At 47.1% G+C, this 26376-nt stretch overlaps 1 protein-coding gene across 2 annotated transcripts in view; it reads right to left on the bottom strand.

Moving 5' to 3' along the window:
* The window catches only part of LOC140430432 (calcium-transporting ATPase type 2C member 2-like), a 159734-nt gene that overhangs the window by 19069 nt on the left and 114289 nt on the right, over positions 1-26376 (bottom strand). For both annotated transcript variants that reach the window (XM_072517907.1, XM_072517906.1), the window contains 10 exons: positions 23224-23325; positions 21481-21570; positions 14451-14552; positions 14208-14364; positions 13063-13233; positions 3179-3276; positions 2790-2840; positions 2451-2617; positions 2010-2078; positions 1767-1883 (listed from right to left, as the gene is read on the bottom strand). In XM_072517907.1, coding sequence (XP_072374008.1) covers positions 1767-1883; positions 2010-2078; positions 2451-2617; positions 2790-2840; positions 3179-3276; positions 13063-13233; positions 14208-14364; positions 14451-14552; positions 21481-21570; positions 23224-23325 — 1124 coding nt within the window. The remainder of the gene's footprint in view (positions 1-1766; positions 1884-2009; positions 2079-2450; positions 2618-2789; positions 2841-3178; positions 3277-13062; positions 13234-14207; positions 14365-14450; positions 14553-21480; positions 21571-23223; positions 23326-26376) is intronic.

The following is a 26376-nucleotide window of genomic DNA, read 5'->3' on the forward strand; positions in this document are numbered from 1 at the left end:
ATTTGGTGCTGTCTTCTCCTTTCAAGTATTTAAAGCCATTATAGATTTTTCTAGCTTTCTGTCCTGCTGTTGCGAGTAGCAGCGCTATTTTTGTTGCGTCAGAGACTGCTTTCATATCATTTGCTACGATATATATCTCGAACATTTGTTTAAAGCTTTTCCAGTTATTACTTAAATTACCAATTGTTTCCAGCTGAGGTGGCGGTCCAAATTGTAGTAAATCAACCAAGTCTTCCAACGTCTTTCTTGCCATTTTGGTCTTTCTGTGGCTGCAGCTTGTGTAATCTTATCGTAAGCTCTCTGAAGCCAATCCTGGTACCATGTGTTGTTCCTTGTGTCTTAATAACACTCGTAGTCTTGAAGTTGAAGTAGATGCTTTATTGTGAGTTTGTTCTCTCTTCAGTGCTTAACTTGTTACATCTGTGCTGCCTGTCTGTGTCTTGCTACCAGCTCCCATTCCGGTGAAGTGTGTGCTGACTTCCTGTTTGTGTGTAAATGTACCTCTCCCGTGCTCCCTCTAGTGCTTGCTCAGTTGTATTGCATCGACACAGATATGCAATCACCATACCCGGTATGGAGGGATTGTCTTATGAGCAAAGGTTAATCAGGTCGAGACTCTCTCTGCTCATTGGAATTTAGAAGAATGAGAGGTGATCTCATTGAAACATACAGGATCCTTAATGGGCTTGACAGGGTAAATACTGAGAGGATTTTTCCTCCTCGTGGGAAAGTCTAGGACCAGGGGGCATAATTTCAGAATAAAGAGGTGCCAATTTAAGACTGAGATGAGGAGGAAGTTCTTCTCTCAGAGGGTTGAGCCTTTGGAATTCCTTGTCACAGAGAGCTTTGTAGGGACAGAGTCCTTGTGTATATTCAAGGCTGAGATAGATAGATTCATGATGAGTAAGGGAATCAAGGGTTACGGGGAAAGGGCAAGAAAGTGGAGGTGAGGAATGCTGAATCAGCGATCATCCTATTGAATGATGGAGTAGTCTCGAGGGGCTGAACGGCCTACTCCTGTCCTTATTTTGTATGGCCTTGTGGTCTTAAATGGCACTGCAAAGTGGAAACTGCTTTGCACAATGCAGAAAGTTGTTGTGTAAATGTCCCATGCTACATATTGGGGTAAGAAATCACACAGATCAATATCAAATGAAGTGGGACGATGTCAAGTTGCATACTAGGACTGAAGGTAAACGGGATTTGGAGTACTGCATTAAAATGAAAGATGAAATCAGATAAATCCGAGGGAAAACACCAAAGCAAAAGTATAGAGCACCACAGATCATGGGCGGGATTCTCCATCCCGCCGCACCTGAAGATTTCCAGTGCAGCGCCCCTCTGCCAGCAGCGGGATTCTCCATCCAAGCAGCCAGCCAATGGGGTTTCCCATTGTGGGCACCTCCACGCCATCGGGAAATCCGCGAGCGTGAGTGCACTCCCGGCAAAGCGGAGGATCCCGCCGACGGAGAATCCAGCCCCATGAATCTGAACCAAATATGTATAAAAAATGCATACGGTGCTGCTGTAATATGATGCATCATTCTATTTGAGTGAGAACAAGCATTTGCCTAAAATTAAACCAATGGAACAAAATGGGTATGAAAAAAAAATGCTTATGAACTAAAGTATATTAAAATAATTCAACCTTTGCATGTAAAGGGGGCACCAATAGGATTCCAGTCAAACACTTAGCCTCAACTACACAAAACCACAGGAGCATAGCATGGCTATATTACAATTAAACCACCAATCTCGATCTGTACCTTTGAGCTGGAGGTCCGTCCATAATGATGTTGATCCATAGAATCTGCATAGCGTTTAGCGGATTTGGCAGATTGAATATAGTAGAAAGTGCAATCAAGCTCAATGCTGAAATGCTCCTGCATGTTTAAAACAAAAATAATTGCAGACAGATATTCACATATTTATATATACACCCCATGACAGTTGTATAATCCAAAGAGACAATTTGAGATCTTTAGATGAATAATTATATTTACACTTACGTACTCAACTGGAATCGCACAAAATTTTTAATGTTGTAAAAAATCCCTTTGCCTTCCTCCATTGCACGCCTACAAAAATTAATGACCTGGACAATTATTCAACATCATGGAAATGATTAAATTATACAAATTTTAACGTCAACATTTTTCCCGCCTGTTTGAATTTTTCTCCCATACAAAGTTCTATGAAAGATCGTGGTAGCCCTCTGATTCTACACCCTTAGTTGCCTATACTTATTTGCAAACATGGACAGTGAATGTCACAATTTGACTAGTCAACCATTACGCAAATTTAACCTTACAAAAAAAGGGACTTTTTTGTAACCATATATTAAATAAAAGACTTGTAGGTAAATCACCCAGCAAGCAAAAGTGAACGTACTGTTGCGAACTTGCAGTTAAAAGGTAAGTATCTAAATGGAACGAGTTGAATTTGCTCACAAAATAGATGCAAAGTTATCGTCCAACAGAATCATGCCCGCCGCTTCTCTGGTGACATCAGTTCCCGTTCCTTTCATGGCAATGCCAATATCAGCAGACTTGAGGGCAACGGCATCATTCACACCATCTCCAGTCATCCCCACCACTGCATTATTGCTTTGAAGGGCCTATGTAGCAACAATTAAAAGAGGCATAGGACTGCAAATTAGCAGCAACTTCCATTTACCATCACAATGCTTTGGTGATGTTCCACAAATGAAGCAAACATATGGATTATGCTAAGGCAGAAGCGATTGATACTTTCGGCATTTATTGTGCAAGTTTTATGAGATGTTATACCTTTATTATTTTCTGTTTGTGCTTTGGACTTGTCCTAAAGAATACAGCCACCTGCAAGAGAGACGAGGTTGGGGCGTGGGGGCGTGGGGGGGGGGGGGGGGGGGGGGAGCAAGAGGGAAAGGGGGAAAAAATATATCATATACAGATAATCTTAACATTAAAACACTGCTTTACTGTTCTATTTTAAAATATATATAATAAAACTATGAATACAAAGTCTGAAAAGCTATAATGATTTTATACTAAACATGCAAAAACATGCAAATATTATGTGGTTAAGTAAATATATTAAAGAGGAACATAAAAACATGTTTGGAAATTGCCTTTAAGCTATTTTGCCACAAGAGAAATGGCAGTTATAACTTTGAATAATTGGATTAGAATCATACCTTCATCACCATTAGGGAAAGATCCTTATCTTCTAACTGCTCCAGCTGCTCTCCTGACATAACTTGCATAGCATCATTATAAAGGTTTATGTTTCTTCCTGAATGTGTGTATACATTTGGAAAAGATTATCCACTGCCATTCATTTAGTTTATGTTTTCATCACTTGGACTATTTTATTTAAAAGGCACGCAGTCATCCGCAGCGGGATTCTCCATTCCCGCCCCCGGCCAATAGGGTTTCCCATTGTGGTCACCTCACGTCGCCGGGAAACCCGCATGGGGGCGCTGTCGGCGGAACGAAGAATCACGCTGATGGAGAATTCATCCCATAAAACTTTGTAAAGATAATAATTTACAATATCATCTTATACTCTAATAGGTATGCGGTACATGTGAACTAATAGGCGGACCGTGGTTCGACACACCACCCCAACACCAAATGACAGATACCACCAAAGCAGATTCTATAGGTATTTCATCAGCCACACCACACCTCCAGATGCTTGTTGCACAGTATCCCAACTGGTCTCACTGAAATTCTGGGCTGGATTCTCCGCGGCCCCGTGCCGAAATCGCGTTAGGCGCGGGGGCGGAGAACTGACATTCCCGACCGGATCGCGCCTGGCGCCGCTCTGGCGATTCTATGGTCCCCGGAGAATCGCTCATCCGTGAATCATGCTGCCTGGCTGGGGGGCCATTGACAGAGGCCCTCCCAGCGATAATCCGCTCCCGACCAGCCGATTTCCCGATGGCGTGGTTCTAACCACGTATGGCCGGTCGGGACTCTCACTCGGCGGTTGCGGACTCAGTCCGCGGCCGCCCTGGTGGGGGGGGGGATCCAGCACCGGGGTGGGGGAGGTGGCTTATGAACGGGCGAGCAGCGATCGGGCCGGTCTGATGCAGGGGCGTGGGGCCGATCGGGGGGTGGGCCTTATTTCTTCATGATGGTCCGCGGTTCGAGTCCGCCATGGCGATCGGCGCAGCCTCCAGCGCATGCGCGGACTCGGAACCGGACGTGCAGGGGCACGTATTCACAGCTAAAGCTGCATGAAGCTCCCTGGGTCCCTGCTAGCCCCCTGCAGGTAAGTGAATTGCTCTTTATTTTTTGCAAGAAACTGGGGAGTGAAGCACCTGCATTTTTACACCGGCGTGAGGACATAGCTGCATTTTGGAAGAATTCAGCCCTCTGTCTTTCTCATACAGGCTCCCAATCTCCATACATGAAGAATTCATCTTGTAATTGTCTCCCAAATATAATTTCCACTTGGATGGTTTCAGCAAAGATCCATCTCCAAGGTTTTAATCTCTCCTTCCAATGTTCGTTTTTCCTTGGTCTCTGCATATACTGGAGTTTCGCCTTCCACACACAATTGCAGGTATCAGGTTGCGTCAAACAGAAAACCAGTACTCCAAAGACCCACAGTAGGAAATCACCAACCTTTGACTGCCTCCTCAGAACGTCTGGTCCTGCTGAAGCCCACCTTGCTTCACGCTTGCTCCCTGCAAATTTCTCTCATTATTTCAGATCCAAATGCTCTGCTCCCTACTTTTAACTGTACTTTAACAGGACTTGTTTCAGATTCCAGTCCTTGTCCCTTAACTGGTCTGGTCCTGGGACCGCTTTCTGTCCCACTCCCTGGTTTGGGAACCTCTACTTGAATTGGGACCTGCTCCAGGTCCCCCACCTGCGTCCGGCTCCCTGGAACACCGTCTCCGCAATGGCATTCCTCTTCCAGGCAGCCTGGCCTCCATTTCACACAGTTTCACTTTAGCTTCTGCGCAGGGCTGGCTTCCCAATCAAAAAATACAAACTGCGCATGCCCCCAGGGCCGGTTAGAACATAAAACATAGAACATAGAAAATACAGCACAGAACAGGCGCTTCGGCGCACGATGTTGTGCCGAACCTTTGTCCTAGATTAATCATAGATTATCATTGAATTTACAGTGCAGAAGGAGGCCATTCGGCCCATTGAGTCTGCACCGGCTCTTGGAAAGAGCACCCTACCCAAACTCAACACCTCCACCCAACACTAAGGGCAATTTTGGACACTATGAGCAATTTATCATGGCCAATCCACCTAACCTGCACATCTTTGGACTGTGGGAGGAAACCGGAGCACCCGGAGGAAACCCACGCAGACACGGGGAGGATGTCCAGACTCCGCACAGACAGTGACCCAAGCCGGAATCGAACCTGGGACCCTGGAGCTGTGAAGCAATTGTGCTATCCACAATGCTACCGTGCTGCCCTTGAGAACAAATAAATCTACACTATGTCATTTTACCGTAATCCATGTACCTATCCAATAGCTGCTTGAAGGTCCCTAATGTTTCCGACTCAACTACTTCCACAGGCAGTGCGTTCCATGCCCCCACTACTCTCTGGGTAAAGGACCTACCTCTGACATCCCCCCATATATCTTCCACCATTCACCTTAAACTTATGTCCCCTTGTAATGGTTTGTTCCCCCGGGGAAAAAGTCTCTGACTGTCTACTCTATCTATTCCCCTGATCATCTTATAAACCTCTATCAAGTCGCCCCTCATCCTTCTCCATTCTAATGAGAAAAGGCCTAGCACCCTCAACCTTTCCTCGTAAGACCTACTCTCCATTCCAGGCAACATCCTGGTAAATCTTCTTTGCACCTTTTCCAAAGCTTCCACATCCTTCCTAAAATGAGGCGACCAGAACTGTACACAGTACTCCAAATGTGGCCTTACCAAGGTTTTGTACAGCTGCATCATCACCTCACGGCTCTTAAATTCAATCCCTCTGTTAATGAACGCGAGCACACCATAGGCCTTCTTCACAGCTCTATCCACTTGAGTGGCAACTTTCAAAGATGTATGAACATAGACCCCAAGATCTCTCTGCTCCTCCACATTGCCAAGAACTCTACCGTTAACCCTGTATTCCGCATTCATATTTGTCCTTCCAAAATGGACAACCTCACACTTTTCAGGGTTAAACTCCATCTGCCACTTCTCAGCCCAGCTCTGCATCCTATCTATGTCTCTTTGCAGCCGACAACAGCCCTCCTCACTATCCACAACTCCACCAATCTTCATATCATCTGCAAATTTACGAACCCACCCTTCAACTCCCTCATCCAAGTCATTAATGAAAATCACAAACAGCAGAGGACCCAGAACTGATCCCTGCGGTACGCCACTGGTAACTGGGATCCAGGCTGAATATTTGCCATCCACCGCCACTCTCTGACTTCTATCGGTTAGCCAGTTCATTATCCAACTGGCCAAATGTCCCATTATCCCATGCCTCCTTACTTTCTGCAGAAGCCTACCATGGGGAACCTAATCAAATGCCTTACTAAAATCCATGTACACTACATTCACTGCTTTACCTTCATCCACATGCTTGGTCACCTCCTCAAAGAATTCAATAAGACTTGTAAGGCAAGACCTACCCCTCACAAATCCGTGCTGACTATCCCTAATCAAGCAGTGTCTTTCCAGATGCCCAGAAATCCTATCCTTCAGTACCCTTTCCATTACTTTGCCTAACACCGAAGTAAGACTAACTGGCCTGTAATTCCCAGGGTTATCCCTAGTCCCTTTTTTGAACAGGGGCACGACATTCGCCATTCTCCAATCCCCTGGTACCACCCCTGTTGACAGTGAGGACAAAAAGATCATTGCCAACGGCTCTGCAATTTCATCTCTTGTTTCCCATAGAATCCTTGGATATATCCCGTCAGGCCCGGGGGACTTGTCTATCCTCACGTTTTTCAAAATGCCCAACACATCTTCCGTCCTAACAAGTATTTCCTCGAGCTTACCAGTCTGTTTCACACTGTCCTCTCCAACAATATGGCCCCTCTCATTTGTAAATACAGAAGAAAAGTACTCGTTCAAGACCTCTCCTATCTCTTCAGACTCAATACACAATCTCCCGCTACTGTCCTTGATCGGACCTACCCTCGCTCTAGTCATTCTCATATTTCTCACAGATGTGTAAAGGGACTTGGGGTTTTCCATGATCCTACCCGCCAAAGATTGTTCATGCCCTCTCTTAGCTCTCCTAATCTCTTTCTTCAGTTCCCTCCTGGCTATCTTGTATCCCTCCAATGCCCTGCCTGAACCTTGTTTCCTCAGCCTTACATAAGTTTCCTTTTTCCTCTTAACAAGACATTCAACCTCTCTTGTCAACCATGGTTCCCTCACTCGACCATCTCTTCCCTGCCTGACAGGGACATACATATCAAGGTCACGTAGTACCTGTTCCTTGAACAAGTTCCACATTTCACTTGTGTCCTTCCCTGACAGCCTATGTTCCCAACTTATGCACTTCAATTCTTGTCTGACAACATCGTATTTACCCTTCCCCCAATTGTAAACCTTGCCCTGTTGCACGCACCTATCCCTCTCCATTACTAAAGTGAAAGTCACAGAATTGTGGTCACTATCTCCAAAATGCTCCCCCACTAACAAATCTATCACTTGCCCTGGTTCATTACCAAGTACTAAATCCAATATTGCCCCTCCTCTGGTCGGACAATCTACATACTGTGTTAGAAAAGCTTCCTGGACACACTGCACAAACACCACCCCATCCAAACTATTTGATCTAAAGAGTTTCCACTCAATGTTTGGGAAGTTAAAGTCACCCATGACTACTAGCCTGTGACTTATGCACCTTTCCAAAATCTGTTTCCCAATCTGTCCCTCCACATCTCTGCTACTATTGGGGGGCCTATAGAACATAGAAAATACAGCACAGAACAGGTCCTTCGGCCCACGATGTTGTGCCGAACCTTTGTTCTAGATTAATCATAGACAGTCATTGAATTTACAGTGCAGAAGGAGGCCATTCGGCCCTTTGAGTCTGCACCGGCTTTTGGAAAGAGCACCCTACCCAAACTCAACACCTCCACCAAATACCAAGGGAAATTTTGGACACTATGGGCAATTTATCATGGCCAATCCACCTAACCTGCACATCTTTGGACTGTGGGAGGAAACCGGAGCACCCGGAGGAAACCCACGCAGACACGGGGAGGATGTGCAGACTCCGCACAGACAGTGATCCAAGCCGTAATCGAACCTGGGACCCTGGAGCTGTGAAGCAATTGTGCTATCCACAATGCGACCGTGCTGCCCTTAAGAACAAAGAAATCTGCACTATATCATTTTACCGTAATCCATGTACCTATCCAATAGCTGCTTGAAGGTCCCTAATGTTTCCGACTCAACTACTTCCACAGGCAGTGCATTCCATGCCCCCACTACTCTCTGGGTAAAGAACCTACCTCTGATATCCCTCCTATATCTTCCACCTTTCACCTTAAATTTATGTCCCCTTGTAATGGTTTGTTCCACCCGGGGAAAAAGTCTCTGACTGTCTACTCTATCTATTCCCCTGATCATCTTATAAACTTCTATGAAGTTGCCCCTTATCCTTCTCCGTTCAAATGAGAAAAGGCCTAGCACCCTCAACCTTTCCTCGCAAGACCTACTCTCCATTCCAGGCAACATCCTGGTAAATTTCCTTTGCACCTTTTCCAAAGCTTCCACATCCTTCCTAAAATGAGGCGACCAGAACTGTACACAGTACTCCAAATGTGGCCTTACCAAAGTTTTGTACAGCTGCATCATCACCTCACGGCTCTTAAATTCAATCCCTCTGTTAATGAACGCGAGCACACCATAGGCCTTCTTCACAGCTCTATCCACTTGAGTGGCAACTTTCAAAGATGTATGAACATAGACCCCAAGATCTCTCTGCTCCTCCACATTGTCAAGAACTCTGCCGTTAACCCTGTATTCCGCATTCATATTTGTCCTTCCAAAATGGACAACCTCACACTTTTCAGGGTTAAACTCCATCTGCTACTTCTCAGCCCAGCTCTGCATCCTATCTATGTCTCTTTGCAGCCGATAACAGCCCTCCTTACTATCCACAACTCCACCAATCTTCGTACCGTCTGCATATTTACTAACCCACCCTTCAACTCCCTCATCCAAGTCATTAATGAAAATCACAAACAGCAGAGGACCCAGAACTGATCCCTACGGTACGCCACTGGTAACTGGGATCCAGGCTGAATATTTGCCATCCACCACCAATCTCTGACTTCTATCGGTTAGCCAGTTTGTTATCCAACTGGCCAAATTTCCCACTATCCCATAGAAAACTCCTAACAAGGTGACTGCTCCTTTCCTATTTCTGACTTCAACCCATACTACCTCAGTAGGCTGATACTCCTCGAACTGCCTTTCTGCAGCTGTTATACTATCTCTAATTAACAATGCTACCCCCCCCCCCCCCACCTCTTTTACCACCCTCCCTAATCTTATTGAAACATCTATAACCAGGGACCTCCAACAACCATTTCTGCCCCTCTTCTATCCAAGTTTCCGTGATGGCCACCACATCATAGTCCCAAGTACCGATCCATGCCTTAAATTAACCCACCTTATTCCTGATGCTTCTTGCGTTGAAGTATACACACTTCAACCCATCTCCGTGCCTGCAAGTACTCTCCTTTGTCAGTGTTCCCTTCCCCACTACCTCATTACACACTTTGGCGTCCTGAATATCGGCTACCTTAGTTGCTGGACTACAAATCCGGTTCCCATTCCCCTGCCAAATTAGTTTCAACCCTCCCGAAGAGTACTAGAAAACCTCTCTCCCAGGATACTGGTGCCCCTCTGGTTCAGATGCAACCCGTCCTGCTTGTACAGGTCCCACCTTCCCCAGAATGCACTCCAATTATCCAAATACCCGAAGCCCTCCCTCCTACACAATTCCTGCAGCCACGTGTTCAGCTGCTCTCTCTCCCTATTCCTAGCCTCGCTATCACGTGACACCGGCAACAAACCAGAGAGGACAACTGTTCTGGCTTTTAACTTCCAGCCTAACTCCCTAAACTCATTTATTACCTCCACACCCCTTTTCCTACCTACGTCGTTGGTACCAATGTGCACCACGACTTCTGGCTGCTCCCCCTCCCCCTTCAGGATCCTGAAGACGCAATCTGAGACATCCCTGGCCCTGGCACCCGGGAGGCAACATACCTTCCGGGAGTCTCGCTCGCGACCATAGAATCTCCTAACTATTCCCCTAACCATTGAATCTCCTACAACTCTTGCTTTTCTATTCTCCCCCCTTCCCTTCTGAGCCCCAGAGCCAGACTCAGTGCCAGGGACCTGGCTGCTAGGGCCTTCCCCTGGTAGGTCATCCCCCCAAACAGCATCCAAAACGGTATAATTGTTCTGAAGGGGAACGGCCACGAGGGATCCCTGCACTGTCTGCCTGTTTTTTTTTTCTTCCCGTGATTGTAACCCAGCTATTCTTGTCCTGTACCTTGGGTGTGGTTACCTCCATGTAACTCTTCTCTATCACCCCCTCTGCCTCCCGGATGATCCGAAGTTCATCCAGCTTCAGCTCCAGTTCCCTAACACGGCCTTTGAGGAGCTGGAGTTGGGTGCACTTCCCGCAGGTATAGTCAGCGGGGACACCGGTGGTATCCCTCACCACCCACATCCTACAGGAGGAGCATGCAACTGGCCTAGCCTCCATCCCCTCTTACCTGACAGAATATAGTTGCCCTGTGGACTAACTAGATCTCCGCCCTCCGGCGCTGCTCCCAGTCAGCTGCACTCTCTGTAAACTCCTGGCTCTCTTCTCACTCTTTGCGGAAATGTAGGAAACAAAATGAAAGGAGCACCTTACTCCCTCCTCACCTAACTCCCTCAGTCACCAAACTCTCACTATAGCACTCAAATGCACCAAATTCAGCACTCCCTCAGTCACCAAACTCTCACTATAGCACTCAAATGCACCAAATTCAGCACTCCCTCAGTCACCAAACTCTCACTATAGCACTCAAATGCACCAAATTCAGCACTCCCTCAGTCACCAAACTCTCACTATAGCACTCGAATGCACCAAATTCAGCACTCAGTGCAAACCTCAGCATAAAAATACACACTGCGCACGTGTGGTCATGTTGCAACCGGTGCACGCTTAGAAACCCCGAGGTCCTCTAGGAGCTAGAGTTTCAAGCTTCCAACAACTGTTAACTTTAAGGTAAATATTATTTCTTTTGGGTCTGTTACACTAGACTTGTATGGGGAATGGAAGGGCGGCAACAGTGAACTTCAATATCTGTCATTATAATTTTCAAGTTTGACAGATGCAGGTTCCATGCACGGCTCTGTTAAAATGCTCAATATTTCCTTCATTGACTAGCCTACTGCACAACCAGTTCCTAGGGTGAGATTTTCCAACCCCATTTTCGGTGGATGGGAACGCCAGTGGGGGCGGCTTTTACACCGTCGGGACTCCCCGTTCCCATCGTCCCCGCTGCCAGTGACATAATAGGGTTCCCACCATGAAAGGTTGGGAATCCCATTATCATATATTTCAATATCGTTCGTGGGTTTCCCCACTGTATTATCCGCCTCATGTAAGGATTTCCAGCCACCTCCCATTGTCCTGCCGGGGTGTTTTTTCAGATTTTCAATCTGGCAGGAACCGAGGTTGCTGGCGGAGCAGACTCATTCAGAGCCCATCCACAAAAATTGTCTGACACGCTTCTTCCATTTTGTTCCCACCAAAGTGCTTGAAAATTTGGCTGGGCAAGTCGGCAAGGCAGCTAACGACTGCCCTCTGCTTTCCCCACCCGAGACAACACTTGGGGAGGGCGTCTAAATTTTCAGCTCCTCCTCTTTTATACTCTGTATAAAAACACGAAAGATAAAAAGACAATCTATTTGAGGTTGACACCGTTTTCCAGTAGCTACCATGCACAATAGAGTTTGAATATCAGCACGGATTGCAATAGTCAGCTGTGTGGCGAAATCTGATGGCACATCTTCAGGCAAGTGACCTCTGGGCTGAACTATGGGATGGTGCTGTGGACCAGTGCAGAGGAAAACCCTCCTCACAAATGTAGCACCTAATCAACTTCTCTTTAATTGTCACAATTCCTTGAAATGTGACTTGCACACAATTTTGTCTTTTTTTGCAGAGTTTGCACCTCGAATCATGGGCGGGATTCTCTGATCCCCCCGCCGGGCCGGAGAATCGCCGGGGGGGGGGGGGGGGGGGGGGGGCGACGCGAATCCCGCCCCGTCGCCGGATTCTCCAGCGCCGGTTTTTCGGCAGGGGCGGGAATCGCGTCGCGCTGGTCGGAGGCCGTTGGCAGCGGCCTCCCCCGGCGATTGTCCGCCCCGCGATGGGCCGAGTGGCCGCCTGTTTTTGGCCTGTCCCGCCGGCTTAAATCAAACAAGGTCCTTACCGGCGGGACCTGGCTCTACGGGCGGCCTTCAAAGTCCTCGGGGGGGGGGGGGGGGTGGTGCGGGGGGATCTGGCCCTGGGGGAGGCCCCCAATGGTGGCCTGCCCGCGATCAGGGCCCACCGATCCGCGGGTGGACCTGTGCCGTGGGGGCACTCTTTCCCTCTGCGCCGGCCGCTGTAACGGTCCGCTACGGCCGTGCGGAGAAGAACCCCCCTGTGCATGCGCTGGGATGATGCCAGTGCACCCTGGCGCTCCGGCGCATGCGCCAACTCGCGCCGGCCAGCGGAGACCCTTCGCCGCCGGCTGGCGCGGTGCCACCCCCACTGGCGCCGGCCTAGCCCCTGAAGGTGCGGAGGATTCCGCACCTTCCGGGCAGCCCATCGCCGGAGTAGTTCACGCCACTCCTCGGCGTCGGTACGGCCCGCCCCGCTGGATAGCGGAGAATCCCGGCCCATGTCTCATTACACAAATAGAATTTGACAGGAAAATTGTTAGTTATTTTGGATTCTGGCGGGAATTAGAGCAGTAAACACCAGAATAGATCTGCGTTAAAAATAAAGACAAACAATGTCAACACTTTGTTGCATAAAACGATAAGTACCAAAACTCACTTTACCTATAGAAAGGGCTGTTTCCTTGGAGTCTCCAGTGATCATCTTGACAGCAACTCCTGAATTTTGAAGCAATTGAACTGCTCCCCTGACTTCATTTCTTGGGGGATCAATAATACCTATCAGTCCCAAGAAGGTAAGTGCACCTAATTCCTGCCCAACGGCTAGTGTGAGCACTTGGAAAAGCAAACAGGAAAATACTCATTAACACCAATTTCTGTCTTTATTTAATGTCGAGTATAATTAATGTGCTTTGCATTTGGGGCCAATATATACAGAGATAATATGCAGGATACTTTGGGAGCCCTCAATTTACAGAAAGAAGGACTTGATGTTTACCCATTTGTTGCAAAAGGTATGATCTTAGTAGGCATGAGAAAAGAGCTTTAACCTTTTGGGGGCCATTATATAACAAAATAATGGTATGGTTAAAAAAAAACATTGGGGGGTAGGATTTATGCTCCCATTTTAGTCAGGCAGGATCGCCAACAAGAATGAAATATCCCACGGGAGGCCCAAACCCCATTTCATGCTGACGTAAAGGCATGACACGACTATCCCCAACCCCCTCCGCCAGTGACGTAATGGGAATACCGCCGCGTTCAACGTCGGGAACCTCATTGCAATACATTTGCAACTGACTATCAGGCCTCTACGCCTGATAATCCCCTCTGCACCCGTTACATGGCCTCATACAGACATGAATTGCAGTAGGTCTCCCATGGCATGCACCTGGTGGGCAGAACCCACCAGAGGAGATCAGGTGAGTGCATCACTCGGAGTGGGGGTAGCATGCCCAGACGCTGCCTGCAGTTTCTCAGTGGCACCAGAGGGCAGTACCAGGGTGATGTGTTGTGTGTGTGTGTGTGTGGGGGGGGGGGGGGGGGGGGGTGGTGGGTCACACACGTTAACAAGACAGCTTAGAAAGCCACTGTTGGGGCTGGTGGCTTCAATGCCACCTGCCCGGTGTGACACTGTGCAGAAAAATGGAAAAAGTTCCACCCATTATTTTGCAAAATAACATTCAACATTTATCCTTTTATCATGGTAGACATTACTTTAGAATAAAAAGACATTACAAAATAAATTGAATTTTTCTTTACAAAAAAAAATCATTATTTGAAATTTAACACAGAACACAAGACCCTACCACGTAGGCCCTCCGCTCCTAGTTTTGCTTGTTGTTGGATGTATATTGCCTTTTGCTGTGGTGTGAGGGGTACGGGCATGCCACCATTGCTATAATTGCTACAGTACCGAATAACACCCTCATATGCACCCTTCATGAAGTAAATGTCTTCCGTTTCCTTTAAATGTCATATAAAAATGGTTAGTACGCTCTCAGACATGCAGCTAAATAATTGAAAATATCTCCCAAATCCCATAGTTCTACCTGACTCTTGTGGGCACACTTAACGGCCATCCATTTCTGATCTGAGCTAAATGGATATTCCTTCTTCCGTGTGTAGCTCTGTTTAACATGATCAAGGTCCATCTTCAATTCAAAATGCAAGACATTAGATTTTAAAATCGAAAGCTGTTCAATAGTTAAATCAAGTGATCAATTAATTTTTCTTCAGGCCCGTTTGCATTGGATCAGAATTAAAATGATATGCAAAAAACATAAAAAGGTAACCAGAAAAGATGTTTAAGATGGTCCTCCTTGTTTCATTGTCACTTTACCCTGTTATTTTCTCATATCATTTTATAGCCTGTCAAACAGGAAACTTTCCTTTAGTCTGTCTCAGCCAACCCGTCAACCTCTCAACCTGACTGAAACTGGTAGGAAAGCTTGTATGTATGAGGAGTTGATAACATGTAGGGAGGTGGGGAGATGTCATGATAGGATTGGAGACAGTAGGAACACAGAAGATAATGGTCTTCCTGGGCCACTAATAATACCACGAATCTTAGCTTGTGGATCTGATCTTTTTTATCCTCCTTTCTCCTGCCGGGTTATTCATGGCGCTTGTTAAAATGGATTAAAAGTAAATAAGCTCATTTGTAATAGAGGAGTGCAGTCACCCTAAAAGCAGTTACCACTAATGGGTTCCGGTATTTACAGGTGAGGGAATGGGTTCCGGTATTTGCAGGTGAGAGAATGAGTTCCGGTATTTACAGGTGAGGGAATGGGTTCTGGTATTTACAGGTGAGGGAATGGATTCCGGTATTTACAGGTGAGGGAATGGGTTCCGGTATTTACAGGTGAGGGAATGGGTTCCGGTATTTGCAGGTGAGAGAATGGGTTCCGGTATTTGCAGGTGAGAGAATGGGTTCCGGTATTTACAGGTGAGGGAATGGGTTTCGGTATTTACAGGTGAGGGAATGGATTCCGGTATTTACAGGTGAGGGAATGGGTTCCGGTATTTACAGGTGAGAGAATGGGTTCCGGTATTGACAGGTGAGGGAATGGGTTCCGGTATTTACAGGTGAGGGAATGGGTTCCAGTATTTACAGGTGAGGGAATGGGTTCCAGTATTTACAGGTGAGGGAATGGGTTCCGATATTTACAGGTGAGGGAATGGGTTCCGGTATTTACAGGTGTGGGAATGGGTTCCGGTATTTACAGGTGAGGGAATGGGTTCCGATATTTACAGGTGAGGGAACGGGTTCCGATATTTACAGGTGAGGGAATGGGTTCCGGTATTGACAGGCGAGGAAATGGGTTCTGGTATTTACAGGTGAGGGAATGGGGTCCAGTATTTACAGGTGAGGGAATGGGTTCCGATATTTACAGGTGAGGGAATGGGTTCCGATATTTACAGGTGAGGGAATGGGTTCCGGTATTTACAGGTGAGGGAATGGGTGCTGGTATTTACAGGTGAGAGAATGGGTTCTGGTATTTACAGGTGAGGGAATGGGTTCCGGTATTTGCAGGTGAGAGAATGGGTTCCGGTATTTCCAGGTGAGGGAATGGGTTCCGGTATTTACAGGTGAGAGAATGGGTTCCGATATTTACAGGTGAGGGAATGGGTTCTGGTGTTTACAGGTGAGGGAATGGGTTCCGGTAGTTAGAGGTGTGGGAATGGGTTCCGATATTTACAGGTGAGGGGATGCGTTCCGGTATTTGCAGGTGAGGGAATGGGTTCTGGTATTTACAGGTGTGGGAATTGGTTCCGGTATTTACAGGTGAGGGAATGGGTTCCGGTGTTTACAGGTGAGGGAATGGGTTCCGGTAGTTAGAGGTGTGGGAATGGGTTCCGATATTTACAGGTGAGGGGATGCGTTCCGGTATTTGCAGGCGAGGGAATTGGTTCCAGTATTTACAGGTGAGGGAATGGGTTCCGATATTTACAGGTGAGGGAATGGGTTCTGGTATTTACAGGTGAGGGAATGGGTTCCAGTATTTACAGGTGAGGGAATGGGTTCCAATATTTCCAGGTGAGGGAATGGGTTCCAGTATTTCCAGGTGAAGGAATGGGTTCCAGTATTTACAAGTGAGAGAATGGGTTCCGGTATTTACAGGTGAGGGAATGGGTTCCGATATTTACAGGTGAGGGAATGGGTTCCGGTATTTACAGGTGTGGGAATGGGTTCCGGTATTTACAGGCGAGGGAATGGGTTCCGATATTTACAGGTGAGGGAACGGGTTCCGATATTTACAGGTGAGGGAATGGGTTCCGGTATTGACAGGCGAGGGAATGGGTTCTGGTATTTACAGGTGAGGGAATGGGGTCCAGTATTTACAGGTGAGGGAATGGGTTCCGATATTTACAGGTGAGGGAATGGGTTCCGATATTTACAGGTGAGGGAATGGGTTCCGGTATTTACAGGTGAGGGAATGGGTGCTGGTATTTACAGGTGAGAGAATGGGTTCTGGTATTTACAGGTGAGGGAATGGGTTCCGGTATTTGCAGGTGAGAGAATGGGTTCCGGTATTTACAGGTGAGGGAATGGGTTCCGGAGTTTACAGGTGAGGGAATGGGTTCCGATATTTACAGGTGAGGGAATGGGTTCCGGTGTTTACAGGTGAGGGAATGGGTTCCGGTAGTTAGAGGTGTGGGAATGGGTTCCGATATTTACAGGTGAGGGGATGCGTTCCGGTATTTGCAGGTGAGGGAATTGGTTCCAGTACTTACATGTGAGGGAATGGGTTCCGATATTTACAGGTGAGGGAATGGGTTCTGGTATTTACAGGTGTGGGAATTGGTTCTGGTATTTACAGGTGAGGGAATGGGTTCCGGTGTTTACAGGTGAGGGAATGGGTTCCGGTAGTTAGAGGTGTGGGAATGGGTTCCGATATTTACAGGTGAGGGGATGCGTTCCGGTATTTACAGGTGTGGGAATGGGTTCCAGTATTTACAGGTGAGGGAATGGGTTCCGATATTTACAGGTGAGGGAATGGGTTCTGGTATTTACAGGTGTGGGAATTGGTTCCGGTATTTACAGGTGGGGGAATGGGTTCCAGTATTTACAGGCGAGGGAATGGGTTCCAATATTTCCAGGTGAGGGAATGGGTTCCAGTATTTCCAGGTGAAGGAATGGGTTCCAGTATTTACAAGTGAGAGAATGGGTTCCGGTATTTACAAGTGAGGGAATGGGTTCCGGTGTTTACAGGTGAGGGAATGGGTTCCGGTATTTAGAGGTGTGGGAATGGGTTCCGATATTAACAGGTGAGGGGATGGGTTCCGGTATTTCCAGGTGAGGGAATGGGTTCCGGTATTTACAGGTGAGAGAATGGGTTCCGGTATTTACAGGTGAGGGAATGGGTTCCGGAGTTTACAGGTGAGGGAATGGGTTCCGGTGTTTACAGGTGAGGGAATAGGTTCCGGTATTTAGAGGTGTGGGAATGGGTTCCGGTATTTAGAGGTGTGGAAATGGGTTCCGATGTTTACAGGTGAGGGGATGGGTTCCGGTATGCGCCGCCACATGAAGACACTCGACATCTCTCTCCAGCAGCACCGTCTTACTCTCTCTCAAAGCTGTCCCTGTCCCCAGTTTCATTTCATCCTTCGCATCAGTCGACGCCTTAACAAGAATCTTTTCCTGTTTCTTACAGATGTTAAGGAACGCAAGCTTTTAAAAAAATAAATTTAGAGTACCCAATTCATTTTTTCCAATTAAGGGGCAATTTAGCGTAGTCAATCCACCTACCCTGCACATCTTTGGATTATGGAGGCCAAACCCTTGCAAACATGGGGAGAATGTTCAAACTCCACACGGACAGTAACCCAGAGCCGGGATTGAACCTGGGACCTCGGCGCCGTGAGACCGCAGTGCTACCACTGCACCACCGTGCTGCCCTAAGAATGCAAGCTTTAACCACTCATCAACACCACAGCCCATCCTAGGCCCTCCACCAGTCCAATCCCTCGTGCCCCATTTCTCCCAGTATCACTACCACTGCCCATCCCAGGCCCTCCACTAGTCCCAATCCCTCGTCACCAATTTCTCCCAATTTCAACACCACTGCCCATCCCAGGCCCTCCACCAGTCTGAATCCCTCGTACCCCATTTCTCCCAGCCCCAGCCCTTGCCGCGTGTTCACCATACCCTCCGACCTTCCCCTCTCTGAGGCTGAGCATGCGGTTCTCAGCAAAGGACTCAGCTTTGTACCATTACGTCCCCACCTCAACGAATTCCGGGCTCGACATGATGTTGAACTCTTCTTTCACCACCTTCGTCTCCGTGCCCACTTCTCTGGGCAAGAATCCTCCTCCTGTTCCACTGATCCTTTCATGTGCCTCCAACATTCTTCCTCCAAGTGGACCCCCCCCCCCCCCCTCCCCCCCTGGCCGGGACAATTACCTGCCCTTGATATTTCATTGAGAACTGTCGACGGGACATTGGCTGTCTTAATTTTTCTGCCCCCTCACCCATTCCAACCTCTCTCCTTCCGAACTTTCTGCTCTTCACGCCGTCAGGTCTAACCCCGACTTTGTCATCAAACCTGCCGACAAAGGGGGTGCTGTTGTTGTCCGGCACACTGACCTCTACCTCGCAGAGGCTGAGCGCCAACTCTCAGATACTTCCTCTTACCTCCCCCTGGACCACGACCAGACCACTGAACATCAAGCCATTATCTCCAACACCGTTAGTGACCTCATTTCCTCTGGATGTCTTCCCCCTACGGCTTCCAACCTCATAGTCTCCCAACCCCGGACAGTCCGCTTTTACCAACTTCCCAAAATCAAAAAGACTGTCCCAGCAGGCCCATTGTGTCAGCATGCTCTTGCCCCACCGAACCTATTTCCTCTTATCTTGACTCCATCCTCACTCCTCTGGTCCATTCCGTCTCCACCCACATCCGGGATTCCTCTGATGCCCTGCGCCATATTGACAGCTTCCAGTCCGCGGGCCCGAACCGCATTCGAGTCACCATGGATGTACAATCCCTCTACACCTCCATCCCACACCAGGATGGCCTGAGAGCTATTCGCTTCTTTCTGGACTCTCCTCCGTCTGGCTGAACTTGTTCTATCTCTCAACAACTTCTCCTTTAACTCATCTCACTTTCTCCAAATCAAAGGTGTAGCAATGGGTACCAGCATGGGTCCTAGCTACGCTTGCCTTTTTATGGGATATGTGGAACATTCCTTGTTCCAGGCCTATCCGGGCCTCCTCCCGCAACTCCTTTACCGATACATTGATGACTGTTTTGGTGCCACGTCATGCTCTCATCCAGACCTGGAAAGATTCATCAACTTCGCTTCAAGTTTCCACCCCTCCATCACTTTCACCTGGTCCATCTCAGACACTTCTCTTCCCTTCCTTGATCTTTCTGTCTCCATTTCCGGCAGTAGACTATCCACTAATATACACTACAAGCCCACTGACCCCCACAGCTTTCTGGACTACAGCTCTTCGCACCCTACACCCTGTAAGGACCCCATCCCTTTCTCGCAACTCCTTCGCCTCCGTTGCATTTGTTCCGCTGATGCCACTTTCCAAAATGGTGCTTCGAAAATGTGTTCCTTCTTCCTCAACCTTTATTTCCCACATCAGTTGTGGACAGGGCCCTCAATAGTGTGCGGTCCATCTCCCGCGCCACTACCCTCGCCTCCTCCACTCCCTTCCAGAACAAGGATAGAGTCCCCCTCGTTCTCACATTTCATCCCACCAGCCTCCGTATGCAAAGCATAATCCTCCGCCATTTTTGCCAACTCCAGCGAGATGCCACCACCAAACACATCTTCCCTTCACTCCCTCTGTCAGCATTCGGCAGAGACCGTTCCCTCCGAGACAATCTAGTCCACTCCTCCACCATACCCAGTACCTCTCCCATCACCCATGGCACCTTCCCATGCAATCGCAGAAGGTGTAACACCTACCCCTTTACCTCTTTCATTCTTAACATCCCAGGCCTAAAACACTCATTCCAGGTGAAGCAGCGTTTCACTTGCATCTCTTCCAATTTGGTCTACAGCATTTGCTGCTCCCAGTGTCGTCTCCTTTATATCGGAGAGACCAAACACAGACTGGGTGATCGCTTTGCTGAGCATCTTCGGTCTGTGCGCATTCAGGACCCTGACCTTCCTGCTGCTTGTCATTTTAACAAAAGACCCTGCTCCCATGCCCACATGTCTGTTCTTGACCTGCTGCAATGTTCCAGTGAAGCTCTACGCAAACTAGAGGAACAACATCTCATCTTCCGGTTAGGCACGCTACCGCCTTCCGGCCTGAACATCGAATTCATCAACTTCAGATGATCGGCTCTACCCCACCTCAACCCAATTGTTTTCATTTCATTTTAACTGTCTTTTACCAGTTCTTTCTTTCTTAATATATATTTAATTCCCCCCCCCCCCCCATCTTATCCACTTTTCCTCTTCTTTGCTCCCCTTCCCCTCCCCCCACATCTACAGTCCATCCTCTGATGTTAGTTTCCCTGCTGTTTGACCTTTCACATCTTTTGTCCTCCCTGGGGACTGCCATTAGCACTCTTTCGCCTTGGTTTCTGTGGTCATTAGCACCCGGTTTCCCTGGGTTTCTGTGGCTATGACTCATCTTTCATTCTCACTCCACAGTATCAACATTTCCCACTTTCTCTGTCAGTTAGCTTTGACAAAGAGTCATCGGACTCGAAACGTGAGATCTTTTCTCTCCCTACAGATGCTGCCAGACCTGCTGAGATTTTCCAGCATTTTCTCTCTCGGGTGTTCGACGTTTATTTGTTTTGATTATTTGTATTGCTGTTTGCTTTCATTCCCGTTCAGAATGAACCCCGACTATGTCTCAGCTCATTAACTGTGTTTGAATAGTTAAGTTGTAATGAAAGCACTCAGCTGTTCAGGCAAAATTTACATCACTTAACGGCATTTTAAAAAAAATAGTGTTTTGCCAAAGGGCTGTCCTCCCCAGTGAAGATAAGTGTCCAGCTTTTAAGAAATGTTGATCAGTTAGCAGTACTTTGGCTTAACTTGTAGATAATATTCCACTTGTCCTACAGTTTAAAATATAATAATTTTTTTTTCAGCATTTACCTTCATTGCAAGAGCAATTAATGCACCCTCTGTTGGCTGTCCTATTAATGTGTCTTCTCTGATGACAGCATTATTGCATACACATCCAGCCTATGAGCAAACAAATTATAGACATGACGTCCCAGCTCTAATCCTTGTGGTACTTCATGAGTAACTGACCTTCAACTTGAAAATGATCCATTTATTTCTACTCTAATTTTGGTTCTTAAATACTCCTCTATCTCCGATAACAATTATACAGTTGATCCGCTGTGTATTTTAATCCATTGAGTGTTCAATAATGACATATTGCTGTATTTAAGTGAGCTTCCCGACCTGACCATGTCCTGTTCATTGCGAGCTAATTGTTACTGTATGAAGGGAATACCATTACTATACAACACACGGCGACATAAGGACTTTTTCGTTCATCTATCTGACACTAGCCCTCATCTTGTGCAACAACTGTTCTGAGTGGCAGCTTACTCAATGTATTGTGTCCACAGAGGAGTCCACATGTGAGGCTAAAATAAATCATTTGTTTATTGAACAGGAAACTATTTACACATTGTGCACACTTCCCAGACGGGACTGCTCTGCTCAGTTCCCACTCGGGCAGAACTTTTATACATAGTGTCCATAAGTCCGCTGATGGGGCCCCCCCGCCCCTCAGCGAGGAAGCTCATACACATTGATACTCATGGGAAGACTAATTGGTCCGACCTCGTAGGCCTTGTGTGGGTTATAACATAATGCCTTTTGAAAATCCAAATATGCAGCATCCACTATTTTCCCCTTTATCTCGTAGTTACGTTGTTGAAAAATTATATTGGATTTGTCAAATGTGATTTCCCTTCCATAAACTATGGAAGTGCATGGACCATGTTGACTCTGCTGAATCGCATTATGGTTTTCCCTGCCACCACTTCCTTAATAATGAAATTCAGCACTTTCGTGAGGACTAATGTCACACTAACTGGCCAGTCGTTTCCAATTCTTTCTCCACCTTTCTTGAACAGCCGAGTTATATTTCCTATGTACTAATCTGCTGCGACCATTCTAAACTTCCTTAGACTCTGGAAGATGGCAACAGATGCATCCACTAACTCGCTGCCACCTCTTTTAAAAATCTAGGATGCCGGCCACCAGATGCTTGTGGCTCTGCCTTTCCAGCTTCAGCAGCTCTAGGATGACAGTACCCAAGGGCACGTCATTTGCCTGGGACTCAGCAGAGGCCAGATAGCCAGCAGCAGCACACAACCAACCAGGAGCACATGCAGTCGTTTAACATCGAGGCTCGAGGCCCGGCCACCTGAGTGAGAGCCATGCGGTGAACAGAGCAGCAGTCGGTAGGTGCGAAAAAGGCTAGGCAAGGGCGGCATTGGGTTTCGGGGAATCTGGGAGCAGCAGCCAGTGGGAACGATCATTGGGGGCGAGGCTCGATGTCATTGGGGTTGGCCGCCATGCCACCAGAGGGTGGGTGGAGTGACGTGGAGTCCCCAAAAATGTACATTCATACTTGGTTCAAGGCCTCATTACAGCCTTGCTCCAGAATTCTACACCAGAGCTAGATTTCAGAGGTGAGGTGGAATTGACTGTCCTTCACATCAAAGTAGCATTTGTGGGAATATCTGTTCCACACGGACAGCAACAGTTCAAGAAGAATGCCTACCACCATCTTCTTAAGGGCAACTAGGGTTGGACAATAAATGCTGACCATGCCAGTAACACCCACATTCTAAGAATGAATTAAAATGAACTCACTTCAACCAGTTTTCCTATAGACACGTTGGAGAATTCCTTTGCTATTTCTCCACTGGCCGATAAACATACATTGCCAATTCCATTGTATCCTGTACCAGATACCTGCAACAAATCAAATTTAATTTGCTACATTTTCACAAGTTATAATATAAATAAATTAGATTCAACCTATTAATCAACTCTCTTTCAATAAATAGAGTTGAATACTTCTATGAAGTGTTACCTCAATGGCTGCATTATGGTTTGGAAGGCCGCTGGTGATTGCAAAGGACCCTGAAGAATGACCTCGAGCATCTTAGGCCCTGGAAAGCTTCTCCCCTCCTATCCACGTCCCATTACGAGGGTCTGGGAGTAACTTGAGCACACCCTCTGCCAGGTTGTGCCATTCTCTGGTCAAACACACTTTCGGAGTGACTTCCGTCACCTACTCCAGTTCAAACGTACCTCCCCTTTCAGAATTGTAGGTTGGTTTTTTAAGTAGTTCAAACTGAATTTAAGCTGTGCAACTGCTTTGAACTCGTGCAGTGCTGGTTGCCATTACAATTATAAACTTTTTCACACTGCCTACATCGCAAGGAATGGCTGTGAATTAATCATGCACTTTAATCCCAGTGTCCATTAACAGGGGCCATCTACTTTTAAAAATATATATTTTTTATTCTCCTCCTTTTTCACATTTTCTCCCAAATTTACACACAAAAATAAACAATAATCAGTAACGAATGTAATGTCAATCCCCATATCAATAACAACAATCCCATCCTCCCACCAAACCCCAAACATTAGCACACATGTTAACAAACAAATGACAAAAAGGAATCAGGAATCACCCATAGTCACCATTAACACATACAGTCCCTCTCCCCCCAACCCTCCCAGCCCCCACCACCCCTAATGTTCAATGTGATCCAGTTCTCAAAAGTGCAAAATGAATCACGCCCATGAAGTGCAGAACCCCTCCATCCTTCCCCTCAGTTCAAATTTGACCTTGCCAAACGTCAAGAATTCCAGCAGGTTCTCCCCCCACACCAGGGCACAGGGTGGAGAGATTGATCACCACCCTAACAGGAACCGCCTTCGGGCGATCAACGAGGCGAAGGCTACAACAGGATCGCCTTTGGGTGATCAATGAGGCGAAGGCTACAACATCTACCTCCGCGCTCGTTTCCAACCCTGGCTGGTCCGACACCCTGAATATGGCCTCCCGAGGGCCCAGGACCAGTTTAGGGGGGCCATCTACTTGACCCCAAAGTTTGATATGTGGATAAATTGTGACAGATTTCCTCCAAACATTCTGTAACAATAAACTGTAAAACCCTTATTAAAATTATAGTACAAGCTGATTTGTTATGTTTTAGGTGTAACATAAGCAGCTTCCTTGTGGTGCACTTGACAAAGGAAGGTTCACACGTGGAGATAACTTCAACATGTTTATTAAACTATTTACACTTCTATTACTAGGGTTCGACACTACTGCTAATCCTACTATAGCTACCCAGACTGACTAACCAGTTGCTGCAATCTACGTGGTGGGAGTGATATTGAATCAACCCTGTGTCTCTACTCACTGACTGTCTCCACTGGAAAGAGGCAGATCATGTGTGTGGTGTCCTTTATATATGGGTCGGTGTAATGCCCTCCTGTGGTGGTGTCACCTCTGTGTGTATCGTGAATGTCCGTTGGCCATGTCGTATTTAACTGATCTATTGGTTGAGCATGTGTGTGTGTGATGTTTCTGGTGCTCCCTCTAGTGTCTTGCTAGCCTACATGCATTTACATTCATGCACATCACCACATCCCCCCTTTTTTATATGTTACATATTTTCTGTACACTTGAAGAAAATTGAACAAAAAACAGGTAGATCCGTTAAGGTGTATACAAGTCATGGGAACAGTGATTAAACAATAAGTCCAAATCATTCGTGTGAGTCCAAAAGCCATCAGTCATCATGGTCAAATGTCTTTCTTGATTATGAATGCCATCAATGTGCCACGGAACTAAGAAGTGGTCAAATCACTTCGCTGTCTGATTTGGAGTCCCTTTCTTTTTCGATGTTTGGGATGGTGCTGTCGGATGGCATCTTGTAGCTGATAAGGTGTTGACGTTGAAGAGGTACCATCAATGGTATCATTCGAGGTCATGGATGTGCCATATGTTGAAGTTGGATAAGACTGTACATACTGGTTCTGGCCACATGCTGTGCAGGAAGGGCGATCCTGCTGAGAACCGTTGAAGCTTGTCGAATTGGAAACAGAATTGCTGCTTGCATAAATACTTGGTGATGGTGTGAAACTAGAACCTTGCATCTGATAGGAATATGCCATATGGCCAGGCTGGGGTGCAGCAAATCCTGGGCTGTAACTAAGGCATCCAGCCTGTAGTGCAGATTGTGCTTGCGGTAGTCCTCCTTTGGTCTTGATTCCATTAGTGGGCAATCCGTAGTGCTGGCCTGTTTGAGAATATGCTGCATAGACTGCTGGCTGCTGTATGCCTGAATATGGGGTTTGTCCAGCATGAGCTGTCATTGGCTGCACTGCTGGTGTGGAAACAATGTGTGGATATAGCTGTGGTGAATATTGGTGTATTCCTTTTGGACTGTAGCCGCTGCTTGTTATTACTGACCCAGTGTAATTGGAAGGGATCCATCTCCTGTCATTGTGGCATCTGCTGTCACCCTGAGCATGCCATCACTGAGGTTGTGGCACTCCCTGTCTGGAGTAAAGTCCGGGTTACGTGAATCAGAGTCGGCGTTTATTGCTCCCCATCTGGAGTCTGGTCTGTTTTAACTGAGTCAGTGTTGGTTTGTTGATGCTCCCCGTCCGGAGTCTTAGCAGGTTCACTGGAGTCAGCTGTGATTTCTTGAAGCTGCACGTCTGGAGTCGGAACATACAGGAATGCATTGACTTGTGGAAAGGTTTGAGCGAATGAGGGTGGAAGTATCATGGTGTCACTGGAGTCACCAGTGGTCTCACAGTGATCGGCGAGTGCCTCTGCACACACTAGCTGAGGTCTGTCACTTTACACATCTTGCATGGGAAGTGGGATACTGTCGTCACTTGTCTCACATACCGTGGATAGAGCCTCAGTAGCTGCTTGTTGTTCACTTGGGTTGGGTAAATTGTCAGAGTCTTCATCTGGTGGTGCAAACAATG

The sequence above is a fragment of the Scyliorhinus torazame genome, chromosome 10 (assembly GCF_047496885.1).
Source record: "Scyliorhinus torazame isolate Kashiwa2021f chromosome 10, sScyTor2.1, whole genome shotgun sequence".
Classification (NCBI taxonomy): Eukaryota; Metazoa; Chordata; class Chondrichthyes; order Carcharhiniformes; family Scyliorhinidae; genus Scyliorhinus; species Scyliorhinus torazame.